The sequence below is a fragment of the Bombus affinis genome, chromosome 10, assembly GCF_024516045.1.
Source record: "Bombus affinis isolate iyBomAffi1 chromosome 10, iyBomAffi1.2, whole genome shotgun sequence".
NCBI classification, from domain to species: Eukaryota; Metazoa; Arthropoda; class Insecta; order Hymenoptera; family Apidae; genus Bombus; species Bombus affinis.
The window spans coordinates 7,919,991-7,944,787 of NC_066353.1; the positions used below are offsets into that span (position 1 = coordinate 7,919,991).

Here is a 24,797-nt window from a genome sequence, read left to right on the forward strand (position 1 = left end):
GCAAATAATATTCGCTGCTGCATCTCTCGAGCCTAGTGTCTCCAACATATTGAACATATCGTAAGGGTAAACACAGGAGATTTATCTATGTACATGTGGATAAAATTAATTATAATACCAATGACAACATATAAAATAAGCATGCAAGATAACTATTGAGAAAGTCGTTTCTTGAAATCAATTGAAGAACTCGAAGAACTTGAAGAAATCGAAGAAGGTGAGTTTGATTAAAGTAATTACATACATGTATAGTTTATTGTTATAACGATGATATCTCGATAGATACTTTCAACATTTATGTATAGTATAATACATTTATATATTTATTACAGTGAGTTGCGCGTTTCGAGAACGGAAATAAATGTTTGAAACAAACCTTTTACATATCGACGTAACAGGTACGTACGTACATATATTTTCTTTTATTACTTTCCGTTGGTCCCGTTTAACAACAATTCATGTTATCGCATCGAGAAAACGTTCTTATACTTCACGAGTGATAACAGTAATATTTACTTACATATATTTGTCTTCCAAAATTACAATTTATCCTTTTGATCACATTAATTTCTCAAATACAAATATTTTGCAGATTTTGCTATGTATTTTGAAATATATATTTATGAACAAAAATTAAGCAGTTTTTGATTACCGTTATTACTTTCATAACATCGATCTATCGCTTGTGGTTAAACGTGTATAAAAGTAAATCTTATTACGTGCGTTGTATCAACCAGTGCATGTGGTAGCGTTCAAAACATCTTTACATTGTTTTTAAGAACGTTTGCTCGTTCGATAGACCAAACAGTGTAAAGTAATTCTAGATCTATTTATTGTCCCAGTTGCAGCACTACATTATGTTCAGAATGCCATAATTATACTCGATATTAGAACGGACATACAGATATCCGCAATCTAACGACGAACAATTAAAGTATAGCATACCTAAAATAAACTGCAACGCTTAATTGTTAAACATAAATAAATAATCTTCAAGAGATAAGTGTCGTAAAACATATTGGTACACCATTATATCTATTATAGTATCTACACATCGATTAATTAATATATTAAATCAATTCGGCTCGTAGTATATAAAATTTCATATCATTTAGTACTATTCTCATATGAGTGCAAAAATTAATACATTAATACAATTAGTACAATAGTTGTAACTTGATAAAAATACATTCTCCATCTATTGTATATATGTTTCATAAATATTCTGCATAATTGTTGAATAATATATATTTAATACTTCTTAAGAAATGCTTCTTGCATTTATGTTAGAAATTTTCTAACTAGTTTCGCAGTTATAAAGAACAATATATATTAACTTATTGAACGTTCTATTAAATAATTCGAGTATAATTATAAAGTAGTTCGAGTACGATTATGGCAAGTAATTATCGGGGAATAGAGGTGAATTGCGTAGAAGAGACAAAGATATGTTACATAGATACGTACTGTATGCTTATAACTATCGTATTGATAAATTATTTACAACATAAATATAGTACATATAATTTAATAATTAGTAGATCATATGCGGGAGTAATATATATCAGATCGACGGGATAGAACACAAAAATATAATTTACACGTTCGTTTCGATAGCATAATCTTTAAATAATTTAATAAAATATAACATTTTTTGTATATTTTGTACGACTAAAATCAATATATTCCGATATATAAATATTCTTGCCTGATGTCTAATATACAGATCTACGATAATTACTTTATGTGACATTATCTGTCACGTACATGCTGGGACATGAAAGTATGTTTGTGAATAAATTAAAGCATGCCTATATAGTTACATATTTTATGCACTTGGAACATCTAACTCAATTTTCCATGACTTATTTGCTCGGGATATTTACCAAACATTTAATGCACGCAACGTAGACGTTTCGAACAGGAAATAATGAGAAAATTTGTTAAAATATTTGAATTACTTGAAAAATATTAATGTCATAAAGAAGGATCTTACTTTTCACATTCTTTCGGTATTTATGGATAGAAAAGACCGAGAAAGATATTTGAAACTAACTCTTGTCCTAAGCAAAAATTGCCAATTCCCTCATAATATTCGCAAAATATTCTTCAGATGCAGATAAATCGAAGAACATTGAATCGTAGAACATCGAACTGTTTTCTTTATCAACAAGGTAGAGACGATCGTGATAATATTATTTCCTTTAAGGAATCAAACAACGTTGATAAGGTGAACACGACTTAAATTCAACAACATGCGGAATAATTCCTATTTTATATTGCACTCGGTGTCAACGATCAAATTCTGTCGATCGTTTACTATCAAATGTTATAATTCCCAAGTAATTACACGCTTTAACTTAATACAATAATTTTAACTTGATATAACTTTGTAGCGGCACATGAGTTAGAGGACAATTCAAAGCATGTTATCGCTTCGCCTCGGAGTATCGATATCGTTAGGACACATATAATGTAATAATAAATAAACTCCGGGCAAAACGATGTCGCCGCTACGTGTAATCGTCAAACGAAGACGAATTTGAGTTTTCCGGTACTGTCTCGACCGGTATAAACAGACGACTATGTTCTCCAGAAGCGAGTCAGTCGTACGAATCAATATCAGTTACCAGTTAGTCTCGAACGGCTAGCCTTGACTGTTTCAATATCTCGTAGTCTCGTCATCTAAACCAAACGACTAACCATCCTCCACACACGCTTTAACTTAATACAATAACTTTAACTTTATACAATCACCGGTGAAAACCAACAAGAAATAAGTTTTGCGAACTAAAGTGTTTTAAATTACATTAAGATACTTACTAGGCTTTTTTTAAATACTTGGCAGAAGTTCTGAGTGTAACAGATGTATTTGCAAGACGCTCCGATGCCAGCAATTGCGTAACGCGTTGCTAAAGGTACATACGTATGTATACAGTGTCTTGCTGCTGGATGAAAGCGATCTAATGGGCCTACACAACGCTATTGCTTAGCTATGCGTTCGAAAACTGGTACAAGGCGACATGTAATATTGCGCTTACAGCAAATTACGCGTTCACTGACGTGAAACGATAGTCGAATAACGATCTTTGGCGTGTTTCTTATATGGGACTTGTCTAATATATTTCGAGGTTATTAATATTATTGAAGGGAACCTATGTGTGTATGTATGTGTGTGAGTGCATGTGCGTGTAACGGCTTTGATCGTCGGCGAACCTTTACCGTCGCAAGAAAGCAAGAGAAAGAAATATCTGAGTCGACTTAGGCTTGACGCAGACGAGCGAGAAATCGGAGTTTACAAAATTGTACACATCAATTCAGAATTTCTTCTTACGCTCATCTTATATTCCAGATTTATCCTTGTATCTTTTTATTCGTTTATATTTTTGCGCGTTTATATTTTAACACATTTACTTTTTTATATCTATATTTCTATAAGCCCAAGAAATTCTGACTTTCCTAGCACCAATAACTTTACGAAGTTATTGAACACGTATTCCGTTGCTTAAGAGATTCCGTCTCGAACAACATAGGTATGTGTTCTTCTTTCGTAAGAATTCCATTTCTCTGTCGTTCGAACGGTCCTGCAACGGTGTCGCGTGGTAAGATGTCTGCTCCGAGCCTAAATCTCGACGAGAGAGTTTCACTGTACCGTGTAACTGTCGTTACGTCGCGTCATCGTGCCGATCTGCGACAAACAGATGGATCGGCAAAATAGAGAATTGAGAAGTAAGAATCGAATCGCCGAGAGGAAAAAAACCGCGCGCGGAAGGTCCAACAGTCGTCCAGCGATAAAAACGTAAGCGAATACCGAGTTGTGTAACCGATCGTGTTAATTAATTAAAAATATGAAGGAAATATTTCCATCATTATCATACGTATATATTATGCTAATGATCTTACTTCAATTCCTATCTGACTCGTCGTTTGTAAAAGTTTAGCAATTATACGTCGAGTCGCGAAATACGTTAAACAAATCCCTGTTTCTCGATTATGCAAGATCGCTAACACGAAAAACGATTAAAAGCTAGGATTGATTGCAGGTTGCAGGTGTCAAGGACCGACAACCACGAGCTATCTGAGCCCGCCATCACTTAGAAACCGATTGTTCCTCGAGAACCTCGTCTGCCCTCAGCTTTATCTCTTTCCAAGAGTTTTGAATATCTTTGCTTTCGCTGTACCGCGAGCAAACTGCGAACCGTAGGAAGTACATGTCGTTTATCTTGGATGGCACTAAATGAATGTTTCCGGCGCCGTTGATCTTTTTCAATAAGGTCTCGTTTATGTCATTCGATCCCTGCGAATGATATCACATGTCGTTACAATGGTATATTTTATTTTCGAATATTTAATCGAGATTCTTTCGTTTGGTTCTTTTGATTCGCGATGAAAATCCAAGGATTGTCATTGGCCTTTGTCGTTAATCAGAAAATTGTGTTTAGAAATGATTTTTATTAAGACGATATTGTGCATTGATAAAATAGAGATAAAAATATTTTACGACATTAGACAATTTAATCGTGATACTAATAATATTTAAAATAAACTCTGATACGTGTCCCCGATTTTCTTTTTTGCGATGTCCTTTTAAAATAATGGCATTTTTCCTTTATTTAAGGAGTCTAAATTGCATTTTTGTTGCGTATTATTCGTTTATTGCTCTAATTGAAAGAACAACGATAAATCTGATGTGTATCACGTAGATAAAAACAACGTCGTATAATCGCGAACCTTAATAATTATTGTTCTATTATAGGTGTATCAAGATTAAATGTGACATTCGATAAAAATAGTACGATTGAATGACTGCTCTTACCTTTAATCGGAAACAGACAAGTCCTAATATCACTTCGGCGACAATTTCGAATCGCGGATCCGAGAGAACCAGCGCTTCGAATTCATGGGCCTGGGCAACGTGGTTTCTGATATATCGTTGAAGATTTTCGACGCCATAAATCCTCAACACGAACCAGAGTTTCAACGCTCTGAATCTTCGTCCCAATGGAATCTGCCAATGCTGTATAAAAGGTAAAAGTTCACTGTCTTCGAATATTAATAAATTCATTCTTCTTACAAAAATGAACAACAATTCTCAAGTTTCCAACAATATAGAAATATAGATAAATATAGAAACGAGATACAGTGTCAAGTCTTCTACTATTGCTATATGACAATTTTATAATAGTATTTTTTCCTACGTATGTGCGAAGGAACTTCTTACTTGCCTTCGTAATATTTAATAGATAATGATCTTTCATATGAACGAAGAAGGTCATAGTTATCATTAACGAACTATCTTACCCTATAGTCAGGAGCAGAACCTTGCATATCGTGCTTTAGATACAGAGGATCCACGTTGAAAGCATTGATAACGTATGTCGGATCCTTTAACCACATCGTCGAACAATCGAAATTCACCAGCATCCATTTGTGTGGATTAAAATTGAAGGAATCTGCCAACTCGGTGCCTTTCATTAAATATCGGAATTCCGAGCAAATGAACGCTGAACCTAAGGAAGAAAATAGTTCAGGTAATAAATACTAGCCTCGTAACATTTGTCAGATATATTATATGTGTAATTGTTTAAAATACCAGCGTAAGCTGCGTCAACATGTAGCCAGACATTCTCACGATTTGCAACCACACCCATTTCATCGACACGATCGAATGCACAAGAGCAAGTGGTTCCCAAAGTGGCGACAGCCTGTAAAATAAAAGCGAAATGAAAGTCGATTTTATTCGACGAGTATAAATTTGATATTCGTTAACGAGACCATTAGTTGAAGTTTCAAAGTGCTAAACATTCGATAATTTGTCACAAATGTTTGCACTGGAATAAAATATTTTATCCTATGATTACAGGAATCGTTTCGTTATCGCTAGGGGGAATGTGCATAATGTGTGTTTGGAAAAGCTGTGTTAGTATTGTATGTATACGAATTTGCATACGAATACAATGAACTTACGTAGAATGGAATCAGTCCTTGTTCTTTATCCTTGCGAATGGCCTCTGCCAGTGTCTCACCGCGAAGTTTATATTTCGAATCGACTTCTAGCAATCGGAACTTTACACCTCCGAGAAGACCAGCTCGTTCTACGGAGCTGTGAGCCTGACCTGAGCAACAAATTAATAACTGTAATAAAATATACTATCTTCATCTGGAATATATCTAGTTATTTGCTTCGTACCTAGTTTTCAGTAAGTAGTTCATGGAAGAAAGCAAATATAAAGAAAGAAACAAGGAATTTGATAAATCATTGAATGGAATGCTAAATTCTATACAATTCCCACTCGAATTATTCTCTACTTGTTATTTCCAAGTTTATTGTTAAACTGCGAGACACTTCTCTCTCTCTCTCTCTTCCAACACCGAATCAATGCATCCATCATTTTTTTTAATTATTCCATCTGAATACAAACAATTCAACCGTAATTGCCACTCAAACTTTAATCCATTAGCCGAACAAAATATGCTTTAAACTTTGCAAGACAAAAGTCCTTTCCAATTTTTAATCTCCACAGTACAATAACCAATAACGACTACTTTGATCGAAGTGAATATCGATGTAAAAAGAAAAAGCATTACTACAAAAGAATCGCAATCCCATGGGATATTCGTGATATTTCTTTTTCTTCTTTATTCACGTCATCGATGCGTAGAAGAACTTAGAACGGAGAAAGATTAGCAAACGCCTTTTACGAAACTTTCTACGTGCTTTCTACGTGATTCGACGTGCTAACAAAGAGACGCAGTAACAGGAGCACAGAACAGCGAGGGCGGTTAGACGTGGGTGGCAAAGGGTGGCACAGGGTTGAAATAACTCGAGTGGTTATTACGCGTTGCTATGGTGACAAAGTGCTGGCTGATGAAGTGCCGCAACCCCGTACTCGGCTTGTCATCCCATTCCCGGCTCTCGAGCCTTTGTCAAATATTAAAGAGCACCGGCCAACGTCATCGTTAATCTTGTTTACAGGAAATCACGGTAGTGCGCGACCTCGAATTTTTATCCGGCTAATCGATGATCTAATTCCCTCAATGTTATCCATTTATATTTTTCTAATATTCGATAAAAATGTGGAATATTAACTTCACCTTTCGCAAAGGTAGAAAATTTATTTATGTGAAATTGATCGAAGTTGTTAAAGAGTGGCTTCGAAAGTTCGTACGTTTGCGAGACGAGACATTAAGAATATTAAGATTAAGAGAGTACGATTCTGTTATCGAAATTGATACTTTGAGCAATTTAAGTAATCTTTGCAGCAAGATAAATAAAGGATCTTTTTTTTAATGGTTAAACACATTTTACTTCGGTAGGGATATAAAGTTTGATTATTTCACAAATAAGATTGGAACGCGTTAGATTAATGTACCGATACTTTCGCCAGCATCGAACAATTTGTTTGAAACAATTACTTACAGGAACTATAAGCGACTAGTTTTTCTACAATTTGGTTATCCGTCCAGTCAGGATGTTGTTCCTTGACCTGCCTTATTTTTCTAGCCTTGGCGCCGAGAAGTGCGACTAAAGTAGCTTCGCTCGCGGTTCCCTATAATGCGAAGTTGATCATTAACTACTATTTACAAGCTGTCAATTATGTCTGAGCTACTCGTGAAGTATCGATCGATTTAGTCGAGACGACGCGACGAGGCTTAAGATTCTTGATAGGCAGCCCAATGGTTGAGCAACAGGTGAATTTAACACGGAACATTTGCGTTAATTGATAATTCTTTAGGCGTAATATTCCGCAAAATTGTGTCACATACAAAATAACGATATCCAAGTTTCCTGGCGCACCAAATTTATTATTTAGATTTTGAGAAGAATCTTGAAAGATTAAAAGTACTTATAGATTTTCATAATACGATAATAAATACATTAATTTCGCGATTTAAATCACTAAATTATCAATAGATATTTATGCGTTCGAAGGTGAAAATTTAAGACGTACGAAATATCTACAATGAATGTGAAATAAATTTCTGTTTAGCTCTCACTTCCTCATCTCTGTTCATAAAAGTATAAATTTGTATAAACATCCATATCTTAGGAATGCCAGTTATTTCATTAAAAAAGTTTTTGGATAAATTTACCTGAATGACACCACCACCCTTTCCACCGCTGCAGGCTAAAAATTCTTTGGGCAGATCTAACATTTTTCCTAGCCAGTCCAACATTATTACCTCCAACTCGGTACAGGCAGGACTCGCAATCTGCAACAGATTTATTTATTACATTTTGATAAACACCAGAAATTTTCTTTGTTCGATTCGAATTTCGATTAAATGAAACGTCGAAATAAAAACGATCAAAAAAGTAAATAAGAATTGGAACATTTTTCAATTAAACGTTGACCCTTACCCAAGTGAACCCGATGCATGCGATAGCACCGCTAAGCATGTCAGCAACGATCGCTGGATACGATTGGGCTGTAGGAAAATACGCGTGAAATTTCGGGCTATGCCAGTGTGTAACCTAGACGAACAAATTTTCTGTTTGAATAAAAATTTATATCAAAATTATCTAGTATTTGGGAATTAATATTATCGCGATATTCTACGCTATAGTTTTGTATCATTTGTAACGCGAACAATGACACATTATATATATATATAGAAAATATCGTTTATCATATTACAGTTTGTACTTACTCCTGGCATTATCACTTTTTCGATATCTGCCATAACGTCTTTCCAACTTTCTGGCCTTTGCGGCGCCTCGGACGGCAAAAGGGGTTTCATGTAACCTGGCTCTACTGTCGGAAGCACTCGCCTATAAATTTTGCTTTATTTACAAACGCGTAGGAGATGCTTTTAAGCTTAAATAGATCTCGGTTAAGTGTCATTATCTCTAACGAGAACTATAATACACCGTGATTAGTTGAACTAAAATAAATAGTATTTGTATTTTGTTTTGTTCGAAATAATTGCAGTTGAAAGATATATAATCGATATTTTTCTTTCGTATATCCTTCGAATGAACTAGATCGTCATAAATTAAAATTCAAGAAATTTAAATTCAGAAAAAGATTGTACGCAGAGTATAAAATTACAAATGGAATAATCGATTCTGATTAAGTTGCAGCTTAAAAAAGAATTACTAATCAGCGAAATCAAGGTAAGTATGGTTTAAAAAAGAAATAAGGACAACGGAGAAGGATACGAAAATGAGTAAAGAAATCACCTGTCCCTGATATTTTCCAGGTAATTAGTGATATATTCTGCCATTTCCTTGGCGAACTCCTTGAAAGCGTCGGGATCCATTTCCTGTACCCTGTAACGTTTCAATATTTCGCTAGTTAGTATAAACAAACTTTTAGGACTTTTGCATCGGGAACTACTTTTTAAAATCGGCGCAGATCTCCGAGTTGCGAGGTTGCAATAGTTGACAGCTCTGTACATGCGATACGATAAGTGGCAATTGGCATGACTAGCCTTCTCAATGTGTGTTCTTTAGAATCGAGACAATGGAAGACAGTGACACGTGTTTCGTCGCAGGATAGTAAGAAAGAGAGGAAGAGATTTGATCTGTTCATAATAATCAACGTGAACGGGGACAACTTGACTCGCAAAGGAATAATGACCATGAGTCATTTTCGTGAGGCAAGTTCCGTTCCATTCCTTTCCCCTTTACAACTCGCTGTACACTGTTTTCTATTACAGGGTCTGATCCTACAATATGTTTTTCACTAGCCGTTTTCGCAATATAGTATTTTTCGAGACACTGGAATATCGAAATTACAAGATTCTGTCTTTGCTATCTCGTAATTTATGTTGTTATAGAATATACATATGTAGAAGGTGTAAACTACTTATAATGCAATATCAATAATGATTAGAATAGTCGTTCATGTTCCATGATACGTTCGACATAATGAAAATCGCAAAGATCTAGACGCGATATCGATATCTGAGAAAATAAAAAGGCTATACTACAGCTCAGAGACTTGATTCATTTGATCAACCTGGAAAACTACTTCTACTCTGTATTTTTCCCGATTATTTATTGATTCTTCACAATTTCCATAAAAGACACATAATCCGATTAATTTATGCAATTACCTGTCTCTAATGAGATAATTGTCTACGTGCTACAGTCACATATTGCCGTTAAATCAATTTATCGAATGTCTACATCGAGACAAATTATAAAGACTCGAAGATAATATATATATAAAACGTATAATGCAACGGAATGATTACTTAACGATATAAATAAGAAATATCGATATATTTATGGAATGTTATTACTCATATTTTCGTTACGAGATAGTTGTAAAAATCTTGCGATAGGCATATAATTTGAAAAAATGTTTTCATCAACGAATAGGAAGTATTTTTGCTTCAAACTTTCACAATAATCATTCTTGACTATATTTTGCAATTTTAATATAATACTATTATAACAGTGACATTATAATAATAATAATCAAATAGCAGGCAATAATAACCATAATGTTCATTCTATTCTAATACTTATTTCGAAATTAGAGTAACGCGCAATCAATAATTTTCCTTAACGTCTAAATTTCGACGAATTGTAATTGAAATTAATAATCCACCGCATATGAGTGATGGGAGATTTTATTGGGAATTTTTGAAGGATAAGGAAACAGGAATCCCCTGGGTATTTCCCTGTTCGGCTGTGACGTCAAGAGGTTCGTGCACCATCTTTTGCACGTTAAGCCAAGAAATTGTATCTTTGTTCGATTGCACTTTACTATTGTAACTTTATATGCGTGATAATTTTCTGTTTCTCTTTTTAAATTTAAAGTTTGGCCACGAGAGAAAATGAAAAAGACAGCCTAGATTTATAAATCAGCTGACACTCTGAAACGTTTCATATCTTTATAATATTTGGTCTAGATCAACCATGACCGATTATGGTTTCTTCAATTCCCGCGGTCGGACAAGGTCGTTGTTATTATATTCTTGTACAGAAAACAAGCTTTTACTTCTTCTTACAAGTTGCCTAACGAGAATTACCCAACTCTTCCACCTTCCAATCTCTAATTTTAATTCCGATCTCAATTTACGCTGTTCAGGTGAAAGTTAACGGTTTGGTAACGACGGGACGTTTTGGATAGATTTAAATTCGTAAATTTTTATTAATATGTACACTCCACACAAGTCGAAAAAATGAAAATGGAATTGACATTTATATGTTTTCAATGCAGATGCCATTTAAAACAAGAAATTCTTTTCTATCTAGCACGTATATTTTTGAGAGTAAAGTTAAAGTGTCATTAACTCCGAAGCGATTTTAAGAAAGTTTTAAAAATTCAATTATTGGCATTCGTAATCTAGTTAACGACGAATAATTAAAATTATACTTCACAGCTTGTATCTCAGGATATCGAGAAGCGTACAAGAGTTTCGTATCTGTCGCTTAATTGACTCATTAATTTAATTCCAAATGTAAAGAATCGCAGAAAATATTTTATTCTGAATCTTTCTTTATTCTACCATGTTCACAAGGAGAAATCCACCGATGTTGCTAATATTTACGCAACGATCTGAAATAGCGCAAATTCTTTTACATTCTATGGTGCAATGCTCCACTGTATTGTTTTATATTTTCTTGTGTAGGAATAGAATCTTATGAATTTTAACGAACACACTAAGACTGACTGTGATATAGAACAGTCAGAAGAAGATATCTTACAAACGTGCAAAAAAGTTCGATAAAAGAATCAATTCGTTGAAATAGAACTTCCAACTAGTTGCAAAGTAAATCTACGATGCAATAGTTGTTAGATCATAAATGTTAGAAAATATGCACAGCAAAATTTCTATTGAAACGGTTTCTTCTTGAATGCTGCAAACGATAGTGTTGTGAAATTTCTTAAAAGATACGAACGAGTACTATAATAGGCTTGAAATAAACAATGTTACGAAACGAGCAACTACGTTGCTAAAGTCGAAACGTAATAAATTTGAAAAAAAGATCAGCCATTCAGAATAAAGTGATAATGGTAAGTTCAATAACTCGTCGTGTAGAGATACGGTAACGCGCGTTTCTTGATAAATTATCCAAGAATACAGTAGATTGCAAATGATGTAGTAACTGATCTCACGTGGTTTCCATTTCTTTCGCTATTTTCATTTTTATTCAAATTTAAAAAATGTTCTCTATTATTTTCAATATTTTCAATTTTTAACATATCTAGTTTTGCACACGAATCTTCCGAAAGTAGACTATTTGAATAATTCTATAGTGTACACTGGCATGGAAACTAAAATCGAACTTTTTAAATGAAATTTTCTTATAAATTATCGTTTATATCGACCGTAATAAATACGTGTTTTAAAGAAACTCATTGTTCGAGCATTTTTTAAATATCGCCCACAAAATAACGTGTTAATCTATTCTAAACGATCTTTACAAAATTTCGAAAATATTATCAGTCAATCTCATACAAAGTTGATAGTAGATATAGAACAACTTTTACGAGTTTTGGCAACGTGTTTTCATTTCGTAATGTTTCTTATTTTATTATTAGCGCTCGTATCTGTTAAAAATTTGCCTCGCGAAGAAAATTGTGTTATCTCAGTAGCAACCGACGATTCTTCAAATTACTCACGGTAAATTAAAACATACTTTAACATTGCACGTGACATTCTTGACATTTAATGGCGAACGAGTCTATCTTAATTTCACTGTTTACTTATATGCTAATAATTATAATCAATCGTGTATTAATAATACTCGTCTCAGTCAGAATTCTGTCGCATCACGTAATAATTTTTTCTAAGCACAATCAATCTATATATATGCTATTTACATAAAAATGATTTGATGATGATTTTTTTACGTCAAAAGTAAACGATTCAATGTTAAGTATTTTACACTGAATATTATAGTTAATTGGCTAGTCGTAATATAGTTGAACGTGTTGATTTAAATTTCTGTTTTCATCCTTTTTACAAGGAAATATCAAATAATATTTCAATTATACGCAACTATTTCCAATATATCGATTTAAATTCCTGCTCTTACTTTTCACCAGAGATTTAATTGTCCGATGGAACGTAAAAAAATTACAGCATTCAAAATTATCGCGTAAAAGTCTTCTAATTCATCTTTTTCTCTTTCGCTTCGAATTTAAAACTCCTCTCCTCTCCAAATAACAAGACTGCGAATGTTTATCCATTTATGCAGCAATTGTATCGGTAAACGTACAGAAACACAAGGAATATCCACTCGTTACAACATTATTGCGAGTTATAACGACAGTGATAATAACCCGGATAAATTACTCATAGCAAAATTAATAACAAATTATATTATAATATCGATAACGCTAATGAAGAAACTGAAACGAATCTTCATGTATTCCAGGAATTTCCAACATTCACAGTCTACGAATACTAATAAAAATTAAAGAGCAATATACCAGGCTGAGACGTGATTGCGGTACGGGCACTTGACAGTTGACTATCCACGTGGATTCGGTTCGCGTCGAGTCAGGGGAAATCCGTGAGCTCGTTCGAGCAGCTGCACGGTCCACGAATGTCCGGGTAAAATTGCCGCCTGCCGACTACGTCGGGTTGCTTTATGTACCACCCCACCAAGTACTCGCGCCGCTCGTCGGTTCCTTTCGACTGATCGCGATTACCAGCTGCGCAGGTAGATCCGCGTACTTCGTCCCTGAATTGGCGATTCGATCGATCCGGACACCAAGTCGGGGATCGATAAGTCAAGTGTACCTAGTTTGATTAGAGTTGGTGCGGCGATACGCGAAGTCAGGATTAACAACTTCGTTAATTGTTCGATGCCAGTCGAGTGATTTCTGACCGGGCCATTGTAACCGATGATTGCCGGTTGGATTGCTTCAGGATGTTGGAGTATTTTGTTACAATTTAATCGAACATCTCGTTCGTAATCGTGTAAGCATACTTTTCGAAGATCGAAATTATTTTATTAAGCATTCGCCGGGGATTTCGTCGATGGAGAATGGGATTTTCTGCGATGAGTTTCATTGGACTGGCAATGGGTTTTGCTCGTGAAGTGATCATCGTTGCTGTGTATATTTATTGGTTTAGTGCAAGATTAGTTTTAGAAAGCGAAGATTCATTTGTTGGAATATTTTATTATTGGTTTTTATGTTCCATTAGTTGGCGCGGTTTGGAAAAGTTACGCATGTAATACCGAACCATATAAAAAGATAATTTTGGTAATATAGCACTGACTCATAGTACATTGTGACATTTTTAAATTTTCTTTCCTCAAAGATCGTCGTTCATTCTTATCACATTGATACGGATGTACTAAGTTTCCTTGTAATTTGAATATCTTTCACGGATTGTATAAAATTCTTATTTATCTAATTTTCATGAATATATTTATCAAATATAGCTTATTAAAAATATCTTACTTTCAGTTAGTTCAAAAACAGAATACATACTTAAAGATTCTCACTTTAAATACCAAACTCTATAAAATTGAATCATCGAATTTCAAAACTATTTATAGTTCATGTATTTCCTGTTGTACGCGAGTTTTCGAAAAGACGATCAAAGATCCGAACTAAAGCTGAACGAAATACATAGAACGGCAAGGTATCTTAGTAAGACCTAACAGCATAATAACGTTTCGAAACTCAAAGGTAGCTGTACCGAGGCGAATTATAACTTGATTTCAAGTTCGAAATCAAGGCGCCATTCAGACAGGAAAATCGAATTAATACTTTCAAAGTCGGCGCTGTTTCGTTGAAACGGATATCTTGTAAAATTGTGTCGCAACGAGATTTTTAGTTTTCCTCGATATGCGACAGTTATTTATTCGTGGCAATTTCAACTTTTACGATACTTGTATCCTACGTGAAATTATATTTTATGTTATCTATTGAAACTGTTCAATTAGATTGCGAAAAACCGCGCCTAAAAGGAATTAATTAAGGATTTAATAGATGAATATGTAATATGAAATATGAAGACTGCGGTATAATGAACACATGATTTGACACTCAAGTAAAAAAAAAATGATTATCAATGAAAAATCTGCAAAGTAATATTTGAACATAGCCGTAATAAATCTAGCAACAGGTAATTATGTAATGTCAAACATCAAAGTGCCCAAAAATAATAATTATCAAAATATTAATTGTAAGTCAATGATATATATATATATATAGGTGCATAAAGATACGATTTTTTAAGTGTTATATATATAAAAAAATTTGTCGAATTCTTCCTTCTCTCGTAATGAGATTTATGTCAGAAAAACTCTTGCGACCAAATGAAATATAAAAATTATTTCAATTTTCCTATTTTAATCTGGTCATGATTTTCTTCACATATTTCTTTGAAATTAATTATAAAATGAAATCAACTCATAACGAATTCACGATCAACCTAAGACAAAATTATTTTAGAGGTACTCTTGAGCCAGATTATATAAGACGTAAAATGTGTCGACGATCAACAAGTTGTTCGAATAGGAGAAAACCTGTAGCTTCAGAGTGTGTATTGGATCGAGTAGCTGCTTGTCAACGAACTGTTTCCCCGAATTAGGATAATTACTAGTATCGTCTACTTGTGCCTTTCATCAAACCAGGTCGTTGATGAAGCAGAGGTAGCAGTTTAATCTTAGAGCTACGTCAATGGCATATACGGAATCGTGTCTCGTTCACTTCCACTTCTACTTCCAATGCTCTTCTCTTCCACGTATCGTGCAAAAATGTCCCCTGGAATTTCACACGGAACGGCATTGACTCATTCAGATGGAAACGGAAAGTCCGAGATAAAGCGCGCGCGCCACTCCAAGATCTTGACGCGCGTACGTATGTGTTGTGAATTACGTTCTTGACTCGATACCTGGGATATCCCGCATGTTTTACAATATCTGTGTTTAGATTTGTGTCGAATCGAGGAAAAGATATTCCGTTATCGATCCGTATGTTTTATGGTCCGAAAATTTCATTGAAAATTGACGATGAATGGAAATCTAAGAAATTTAAATTTTGCTCCAATTTATTACACGATGGTTTCTAATTTATTACTTACGTATTGTTTTATTGTATTATTATATTTTATATATTATTTTATTTCAACCATTACAATTCGTTGCACTTTATGTAATAATTTCGGAGCGCCTTAAAAAATATCTATTTATTATATACTTGCTCTTTATGTTTATAGTTTATTATAGTTTATTTTGTAGTTTATTATCTTCATTTATTGTTACTTACTTCAATATACTGCAATTTACGTAATAATTACCAAGCATACGTGATATAGTCTGAGTCATCCTACGATAATATCAATAACATTGAAAAATTCTTCGACAGTATAGAAGCATACCTAACTGCTTGTGTGGTTATAGCCTATGGTACTGCGTTACAGATCTACTTTCACATCGAGACCTTGTATTAAAACCTACCTAAGCGTATTACTAATGTCGTTTCATGAAAATAGTAGTTTATCAATAATACCTTGATCGTCGATTAAGACGTTGAGAGGACGAAAATAAGAAATAATTAGCGAAACTGTTATGCTACGTGAGTAGCCCGACAATGTATGTAAGTATATGTTCAAAACTAGCGTTTAGTATCTCTTAGTATTATTATTTATAACATTGATATTGATAATTGTATTATTCCGTATTTATAATTAAATATATATTTGATCAGAAGATTTCACCTTCCTTTTTGTTTCATATTTTTATATATATTTGATATATGACACATATTCTGATACATAATTAACGAATTTGTGCATAATAACCGGTATTTCCTCAATTATTTAATATCCACGCTTCCAAAAATGAATAGATCGAAGGGTGAATTTATTTCTACTTCTCGGCAGAAACTTACATTAGTCTTATAACGTATAACATGCAACGAAAAAGTTTCATTACAAATCAGTCGTAATCGATCAACATAGCGTAATATAAATTCACTATAGAGATCCACTTTGATCATTACCTCGATAATAACGTATTAATTCCCACGAAGAATAATAGATCACGAGGTTAAATCATGATCTGACGAACGGTAGAATAATGTATAAATGCGGGAAAGGAATGGCCGGGTGCTTGTTCAAAGGGGTTTCTGGATGGTTGAAAGAGAAAAGAGGGTAAAGTGGCCGAGTTCTGATCGAGGGAGGACAGCAGAGAATTCTTCTTTCTCTTCTTACCAACTTTTACCCGAGCGAGCTTACTTCTGTGCCTTCAATTTTCCCTGTTCGATTCGCCACTCTTATTCAGTCGTCGAAAAGCTAAGAAACGAATGTACTTTTCTTCGATACACTGTGCCGTCGTCATGGCTACCATCGTCTTGGATAATCTTCCGCCTCTAAGGACATGTTCTCCGTTATATCAGGCCATTTTATTTCTCAGTTCGACAAACTTATTTCCAGCTAGTAGCTTAGTTATGCGAAAAGTACGAGCATCGACGATCGATGGCATCAATTTCGAAAATTTGGATCGATTAACAAGATCAAATAAATTCTGAGTTTCGTTAAAAATCAGGTGTTTCCATGAAAATGACTTCTTTCTCGTCGCATCAACAACTTAGTGTTTATTTAAAAGAATGGAAAGTTACGATTATAGATTGTTACATAATCGGCAGCATTTCGAGCAATTTAACAGCTTTTGTATTGATTTATAATCTTTTAAATCGTTCTTTATACTGGATTTTATATCGAATTGCTGTCTACATAGCTCTTTTATCGCAGGATGAATTTATTGTTAATGTGGCATTGCGCAATTCACAAAATGATGGGTGTCCTCTCTTAAGGATATGAAGATACATGGTTTTAATGTTCTACCTTAATTCTGGAAATTATGACTCGATTAAAGTCAATTATCAAATTATTATTTGCTTTTATCTGAAAGGATTCATTCATTTCAGGATAAAATTATTTCATTTTCTCTTCTAACTGCCCTTTTGGATTCCCTCGGTCAATTCTTATAGCGGAGAAAATGTCATTAACAGAGAGAAGGACTCAAGCCTGGGAAGACAATTTCCTGGTGTCTCATGGTTCACCATTTCCTTTGACTAAAGTTGTTCGTCTATTCTGTACCACAAGAATCCACGGGCTTTGAGTCATCATATTCAGCCGCTTCTTAACAGCTTTGATCACTCTGCTGCTATTAATATGTCACTATATCTGTTACTATATCTCTTTCGTATAATTGGAAAAAATGCATAACGTGCTCTTCGTTCAGCGATTATGCTAAAAACCAGATTAAAAGAGTGTACGTTCGCGTGAAACATTTCATACGGTGGTTATATTCAATTGAAATTAAAATTAAAGCTCGATGGAAGTTAAAACGCAAATTTCAACATTTTGATTGAACATTGAAATTTACCTGAATTCAGATTGCGAGAAATAAAATATATCAAAGTAATTGGTTTAATTGTTTTATATATAAAGACGGCTTTGCTTTTCGATTTAACATTAAAAATTTGAAAAATCAATATTTTCATCGTTTTTATATTTTCACTAAATTTACATTTGAACGCTTCGAGTTTAAGAAAGTTCGATGTTAATTATATCTGCCAAGTTTTTTTAAACAATATTTATTTAACGTTACACTTTCTGTTGCTAAAGTCATGTTAACATGATTAACGATTATGCTTAGGGGAGGCATGACGCGGAAGAAATAGTGTATTATTCGCAGCCATTCGTTCTCACGCTGGCAAGAGGAAAAGCTATCGGCAAATGTAATGCATTATGTATGAGTGCGTGATATTCGAGTAAAACGGAGCCGATTCAGAAAATGAAGCCTCTTTAAGAATCGCCACAGTCAAGGGTAATACCTATGAACGACTTTTTCTTTTCTGCACTTATCTTGGTAAAAATAACGCTTGGATATTTTCTTTTCTCGAAATATATTATTTCTCCGTTTCGTTATTAATTCTACGACAGCGATATGTTCTTTCAATTCTAATTCAAATTCAAAATAAAATTAAAATTCGATTCTACAAGTACCATCAAGGTGCTCGTGATTAATTACGTACAGGATAAAAATAAAAAGAAAGAAACAAGAAAAATCTTATGATCTAGAACCGACGATAGATATAAGAAAATTTCTAACATAAGAAAATCCCATTAACCTGAAACGTAAACTGTGCTCTCAGGCACATCTTTAAATCCGTACTCATGTACCTGTACATATATACATTAAAGATTCTCATAAATGTATAGAATTGCAAGATATACAAGACTTGAAAATTGTCTAATAAGTTTCTAATGATAACGTACGCGAACCTTTCGTTCCAAGTTAGTATACTTTTAAACTGAAAGTTGTTCGTAATTTTCTTGCAGCGAAGTATCGACGTGAAATTGTCATCGCTCGTTTTTCGCCACGTCGACAAATTCGAGAAGGCGTTGAATTTTGTTGTCTCCGTAGAATAAATGTCATAACCTACCTCGTTGATGAGAGAAGAAATGTACGAGAATGTTAAATTGACGGTGTAGAAAATTAATTTACGAGCAATTACAGTCGCTGTCTCTCCGCGGGTCAAGGAGAGTTATTTGTTTAATGTTACACGTCGTTCGCATGTAGCTTTCCCAAAGAGATACTACGTCAAGAAGAAGAACAATACAGAGAAAATTATATTCCGCACAGAAAATTATATTCGTCACAGATGCATTCTTGGATTTTACGGACAACTATTTAATGGTACGTCGTCCTTTGCTCTCTCTCCTTCCTTCCTTCAATTGCCTTACTTTTTGTCTTTGTCCAACAACCGCTTAATAGTTTTTTTTTTTTTATATTTCTTAAGACTTCTTTTCGCGTTTGATCGAAAAGGACGTCATTCTAGATTCTTACAAGGAAAAAGTTTCAACATAAGCCGAACTTATTTGGAGAACTTCGCTTTGAATAAAGATTTTTCTGCTTTTCGATAAATTTTCTTTACATTTCAGCTTTGGTTTCCGAACGACAAGACATCCTGAAAGATTATGGGAAATTAATACGATTTACGGTAACAACGCTATAAAGTTTATTATCAGGACATGGATACGGTGAAGGAATATTTAGGATACATTAATCCTCATTGGGTAGCGGTGGTAGTAACAGGAATGTACACTCATCTTCGACAAATTTGCATAATTGGCTTATGTTTCGACGAAGAGAGTACTCCGTTCGATCCGTCTTACGCGTCGGTGCTTTTCATATTTTCCGTATTGTGCCTCTTAGCGGAATATAGACTTTGGCCGAGAACGCTCAAAGAACCACCTATTCAACTTCTTTACATTTACGAAGTGAGTATCGGTATTTCATGTTTTGACAAATCTAACGACGTTTTAATTACAATTTTGTACACGCGTTGAGCGTATGTTTCACGTACGAGGAGCTCAGTGGAAAAGTAGCGTAAGTTTATTGTCCTCGAAAAGCAGCTCTCTATGCGTTGTATTATAACTGTTTTGATGTTTGGAAGAATCTACATTAGAGTTTAACTTTGTCCATGATTTTGTCAAACTAAAGATTTTGTTCATTCGTACTTATCATTTTTCTACTCAACTTCTTATCCATAAATAGCGATAAAACTACATATACGATCGTAAGATCGGTCACATTATTTTATATCTTAGATTATAATGAAAATAATGAAAATAAAATAAAAAAGATAGTAAACGATTGAAAGATTTATTTTTGTCTAGATGTTGGTTGCAGCATTGACTACAAACTTAACCACACGCGCTATCTGGGTTCCACTCATGCACGTCATCTATTGTTTAACCCAAGAATCCAGTAAATGTGTGAGTTTGTTAACATAAAAGTTATTTGTTATTAAAATTCTATGGGACTAGGCAACGTTCGAAATGTTTGCCGTATCTCTGTAATCTCCGTAGTTTACGCATCTGTGTCGCAAAAATAAACTGTTCTTTCAGTTGCTATGGTTGAACACAGTGTTGGGATTAAGTCGCTACTCGTTTTTAACTGAATTTGCATATTATATGGCGAAAGATTGTGCCGCAACGCATATGGCTTTCTGCATGTCCGTATTGTCGTTTGTTTGGATGCTGGATGCCACCGAATCCTTGGACGCGATTTTGGACACTTGGGCCAAGTAGTGAACCAGTAATGTTTAGTTTTATAAGACACTTATGTCATAGAACGATTTAAACATAAAATTTCACAGTTAAACGACGAAATAATTATTTAGTACAGGAAATTAACTAGACTACAATTTAGATATTCAGACAATTTAAAGAATTTAAGTAATTCAAATTATCCTGCACCGTACACGGTTCAGTAATTTTGCTCTTTTTTCTTTTTTCTGCCATGCTTCTTTTCATTTTTCAAATTCAAAAGAAGTTTCAACAGTGTACAGTACTAGCCTAATCTTTGTCATATTTTATTAGGGATATTATTTGTCATTGCACAATAGTTATTCTGGCTTACTAGAAGGAACGATTGGTACACGTTGACACAATTCTATAAGTTTCTTAGAATTAGTCCTTAGTTTACGAAATGAAAAATTAATCAGCGCGAGTCAATTTTATTTAAATCTGCAAATACAGATGTAACACGATGAATACAAAGAGGAAAATTTAAAACGCGTCGCAATATCGCGTACTAGTAAAGTCTACGCTGTAACGTTGTGAACAATTTTTCCGATAGGAATAATTCAATCGTAATGATCATACATCGTTTGTACTTAGGGAAAGAACTAATGGACTATTGGCTCTCTGTAAATGTAAAAGGAAAAGGATCAGTTTTGCAAATCCAGAAGTGACAGATTGGTTTGTATATAAATTTATGTGCAGCACAGATTCCTTAAGTAAATACAAGCAACCAGAGATGTAACTTATTGAATTTCGTTGTTTTGTATTTGTCTATTGTATAACTTTTTACATTTATCGATGTACGTGTATATTTGCAATAAAGTCTATTTTTTCATACTGCAATTTCAATCGTTTTTCACGAATCGTACACATATATGTGCTTCTGTATTTAAAATATTCCTGATAAATTTGTATCGTCATATTAAACGTTAAAAATTTTTGCAATTATTACATTCACAGTTTTATTTAAGCGGAATAAATATTTAAAGATCAAAGCTGCCATCTGTTTTCTCGATTATCGAACACCAATAATCGAAAGGTAATTCGTACAATACGTCTTGTAGATTAATTTGTGAAATACGTTTTAACGAGTCCTTTTTAATAATCTATGAAATATTTGAAATATTTATTTTGAGAAAGAGAACTAGAGATAAGAAATGGCAAAATTGCTTCATACTATTTGGGCGCTCTTGCTAAATATTTTCGGACTCCAGATTTTCCGAACATGTTTCGCCAATGCTATGGAAGACGAAGATTGCGAATCGCTGCTATCAGGACCACCGTTTAGTTCGGTTTTCTTCAGCATTGGTATATATATCATTATCGTAAATTCTACACTCTTTCCACGATCCTTTCACGCGCCAAAAATGGTTTTTCTGATACTGTACGAGGTTAGTGCGATAACCAATTTTTATCATTCGTTCTCTCAAACAATACCTTCTGTAACAATTTTATTTACCCGCCTAACTTTCGTTTGACTCGCTTATTTCTAGTTTCTAGCCACTGCATTTATCTTGGAATTCGCATTGGCCTGTATTTGGACACCGATAGACGTCCTCTTATCGACAACGTTACCGTCCTGTATCTGTTATGTAATATTACGATTTAATATTCCATACGATATTAGAAAAAGAGTAACACCTTAGAAATGTCATAAACATAATAGTTTAATTAGGTTAAAAATAATTGAAACGAATATACACTTTATAAAATTAGATCGATATCTACGAGAATGTATTTGATTTTTAAAAAGTAGACACTTCGACGGTTCGGATTGGAAGATGCAGCGGTTTCGTTTTTAACAAATAAATCTTGGACCATTGTTCTAACTTACACTGCGTCAATTACGTTTCTTATACTTACGCTTCACGTTGTGGATGCTGTGGATTATATTATCCTTAGGTACAATTTTCGTTTATAATTACGATCAAGTTAAACCGATTAAGTCCGTCATATCCAATCGATCGATTCGTTCGATTCATTTGCTTCATTTACTTGGTCTACCTTGACTGTTTCATTTCTCTGATTTTTCAAGTTTCCTTTATTTGATCCGAGTTGTGATTCACATATATATTTTTTATATTTTCTACATTTTCTTATTTCTGTAGTCTTGTTTCTGTCTTGTCTGTATAATATCCTCAATTTATCCGAGTCTTCCCTAATCAGATACATAAACCTTCTTAAATATAAAAGCTCTTAAGAAATTTCTTAACGTACAATTTCGTAGCACTCCGTATAAGACAGAAAATTCATTGAAGTTAGCATATAAATCTTAATTTATTGATAGTATTTCTACATATATATTTCGTTGTAATTAAATTGGTTTAATATCGAAATGAAAAATTAATTAGAGGATCGAAGGCTGTAGGATCGAATTGCTTTACAACTATGAGACGATCTTTCGTCGTGTACGGATTATTAATAATAAAAGTAACTCGTACAACGAAATTTTCTGTTCTAATGTTTTTGAGAAAAAAGAAAGAAAGAAAAGAAATGGCCAGTAAATGTAATTGATAAGTAGCGTGTTAAAATACAATGTTATACGTACGTAACGTCGAGTGTTGGAGGATGGACAAATATTTGGAAAAAATCGAACGAACGAAATATTGCTGGATTAAATATATCACTTTAAAATTGAATCTGTTTTTCTACAGAGATTGTGGAACAATGTGTTTCTTAACTCACGTTCAAGAGAAATTATGGGCAAGAGTGGAACAAGAATTTCCATTTTTAATTGAAGAAACCAAAGCGTGCCGTTGTAAAGTTCGTAGGAGAAGCAGTAAAAGAAGTAATAGTAAAAGTGGCGTTAATAGCAGTAGATAATTTTAATAATTAACGTTTCGAACGAAGTCACTCTAAGAGTGGAAACTGTAAGAAATAATTTTAGAATTATAAAACATATTAAACGATAAATCAATCATTCGAGTATATTACGCTTATTGACGTAATTTCGATCAGTTCTTGACTTTTAACTTCATCCTTTCACTTACCTACGCGTCATACCTATCTTTCACAGTCATATCCTCTAAACTTTTCCTCTAAACACGCATTTCCCCTGATAGTAATTTATTTTCAGAATTAACAGTTAAATAGTTGTACTGAAACATCGCAACAGTTAAATATCTGTACGATATTAAATGTCTGTGTATCGCTAGTTTGTTTTATTTTCATTATTTTTGCACACTATTGTACGTCCATCTTTAGAAACGACGATTTGAGCAATTTTTCGAACTTACGCACAGCACAGGAAAAATATTGTTCGAAATGAAAAGCGATGTATTTCAGATGTGAAAAAAATTAAATGTTTGCGAGTACAAGTATTCTTTATATCAAATAAATCTATTTCTTCTTCGTAATTTTTCATACTCCGTCACTGCTATTTCCCTGGAATTTATGGAATTTATCTTCCGCGAGGACGATCGCAAGGTAACGTTAGTTAGCGATTTCTGCATCCTGCATTCTGACTAGGCGAAAGAAAATATCGAGCGGAAGAGCGCGATTTAAAAAAAAAAAAAAAACTAAAGAAAATTTATCCAGGGGTTTATCTAGATTTGTATTATTTAAAATACGACGGTTGGTTTATTTTTATGAAAAAGAAGGCATTTATTTCATTCCAACTGAAATGCAAAGTACAAATGGTATAGATAATATAGTGATAATAATGTAATAATTAATCGTTAATAAATATCAATTCAATTAATAATACGGTGTGTACCAGTATACTGTGGAATACTATATATACGGTAATTGTACTACACGGGATGTGTTCAGTG

General features: G+C 33.7%; 3 protein-coding genes and 1 long non-coding RNA gene across 4 annotated transcripts; 3 read left to right on the forward strand and 1 right to left on the reverse strand.

Annotated features, from left to right (window-relative positions):
* Window positions 1-236: 236 nt before the first annotated feature.
* Window positions 237-13,559, reverse strand: LOC126921170 (aromatic-L-amino-acid decarboxylase). The gene is made up of 11 exons (XM_050732485.1): window positions 13,398-13,559; window positions 9,185-9,274; window positions 8,653-8,773; window positions 8,363-8,476; window positions 8,095-8,214; window positions 7,421-7,550; window positions 5,968-6,116; window positions 5,594-5,705; window positions 5,302-5,510; window positions 4,817-5,017; window positions 237-4,297 (listed from the first exon to the last, which is right to left on the reverse strand). Exons 2-11 carry the CDS (start codon window positions 9,262-9,264, stop codon window positions 4,091-4,093), a joined length of 1,443 nt encoding a protein of 480 aa, XP_050588442.1. The 5' UTR covers window positions 9,265-9,274; window positions 13,398-13,559; the 3' UTR covers window positions 237-4,090.
* On the forward strand, window positions 5,423-5,978 carry LOC126921188 (uncharacterized). The gene is made up of 2 exons (XR_007712256.1): window positions 5,423-5,531; window positions 5,864-5,978. It is a non-coding gene; the product is annotated as an uncharacterized LOC126921188 (long non-coding RNA).
* Window positions 13,560-18,438: 4,879 nt separating the features above from the next.
* LOC126921182 (uncharacterized) lies at window positions 18,439-21,859 on the forward strand. The gene is made up of 5 exons (XM_050732501.1): window positions 18,439-19,633; window positions 19,879-20,217; window positions 20,617-20,715; window positions 20,848-21,037; window positions 21,622-21,859. Exons 2-4 carry the CDS (start codon window positions 19,969-19,971, stop codon window positions 21,028-21,030), a joined length of 531 nt encoding a protein of 176 aa, XP_050588458.1. The 5' UTR covers window positions 18,439-19,633; window positions 19,879-19,968; the 3' UTR covers window positions 21,031-21,037; window positions 21,622-21,859.
* Window positions 21,860-22,053: 194 nt separating this feature from the next.
* On the forward strand, window positions 22,054-23,258 carry LOC126921185 (uncharacterized). Its single transcript, XM_050732506.1, has 2 exons — window positions 22,054-22,415; window positions 22,518-23,258. The coding sequence occupies exons 1-2, from the start codon at window positions 22,182-22,184 to the stop codon at window positions 22,668-22,670; spliced, it is 387 nt and encodes a 128-aa protein (XP_050588463.1). The 5' UTR covers window positions 22,054-22,181; the 3' UTR covers window positions 22,671-23,258.
* The last annotated feature ends 1,539 nt before the right edge of the window (window positions 23,259-24,797 follow it).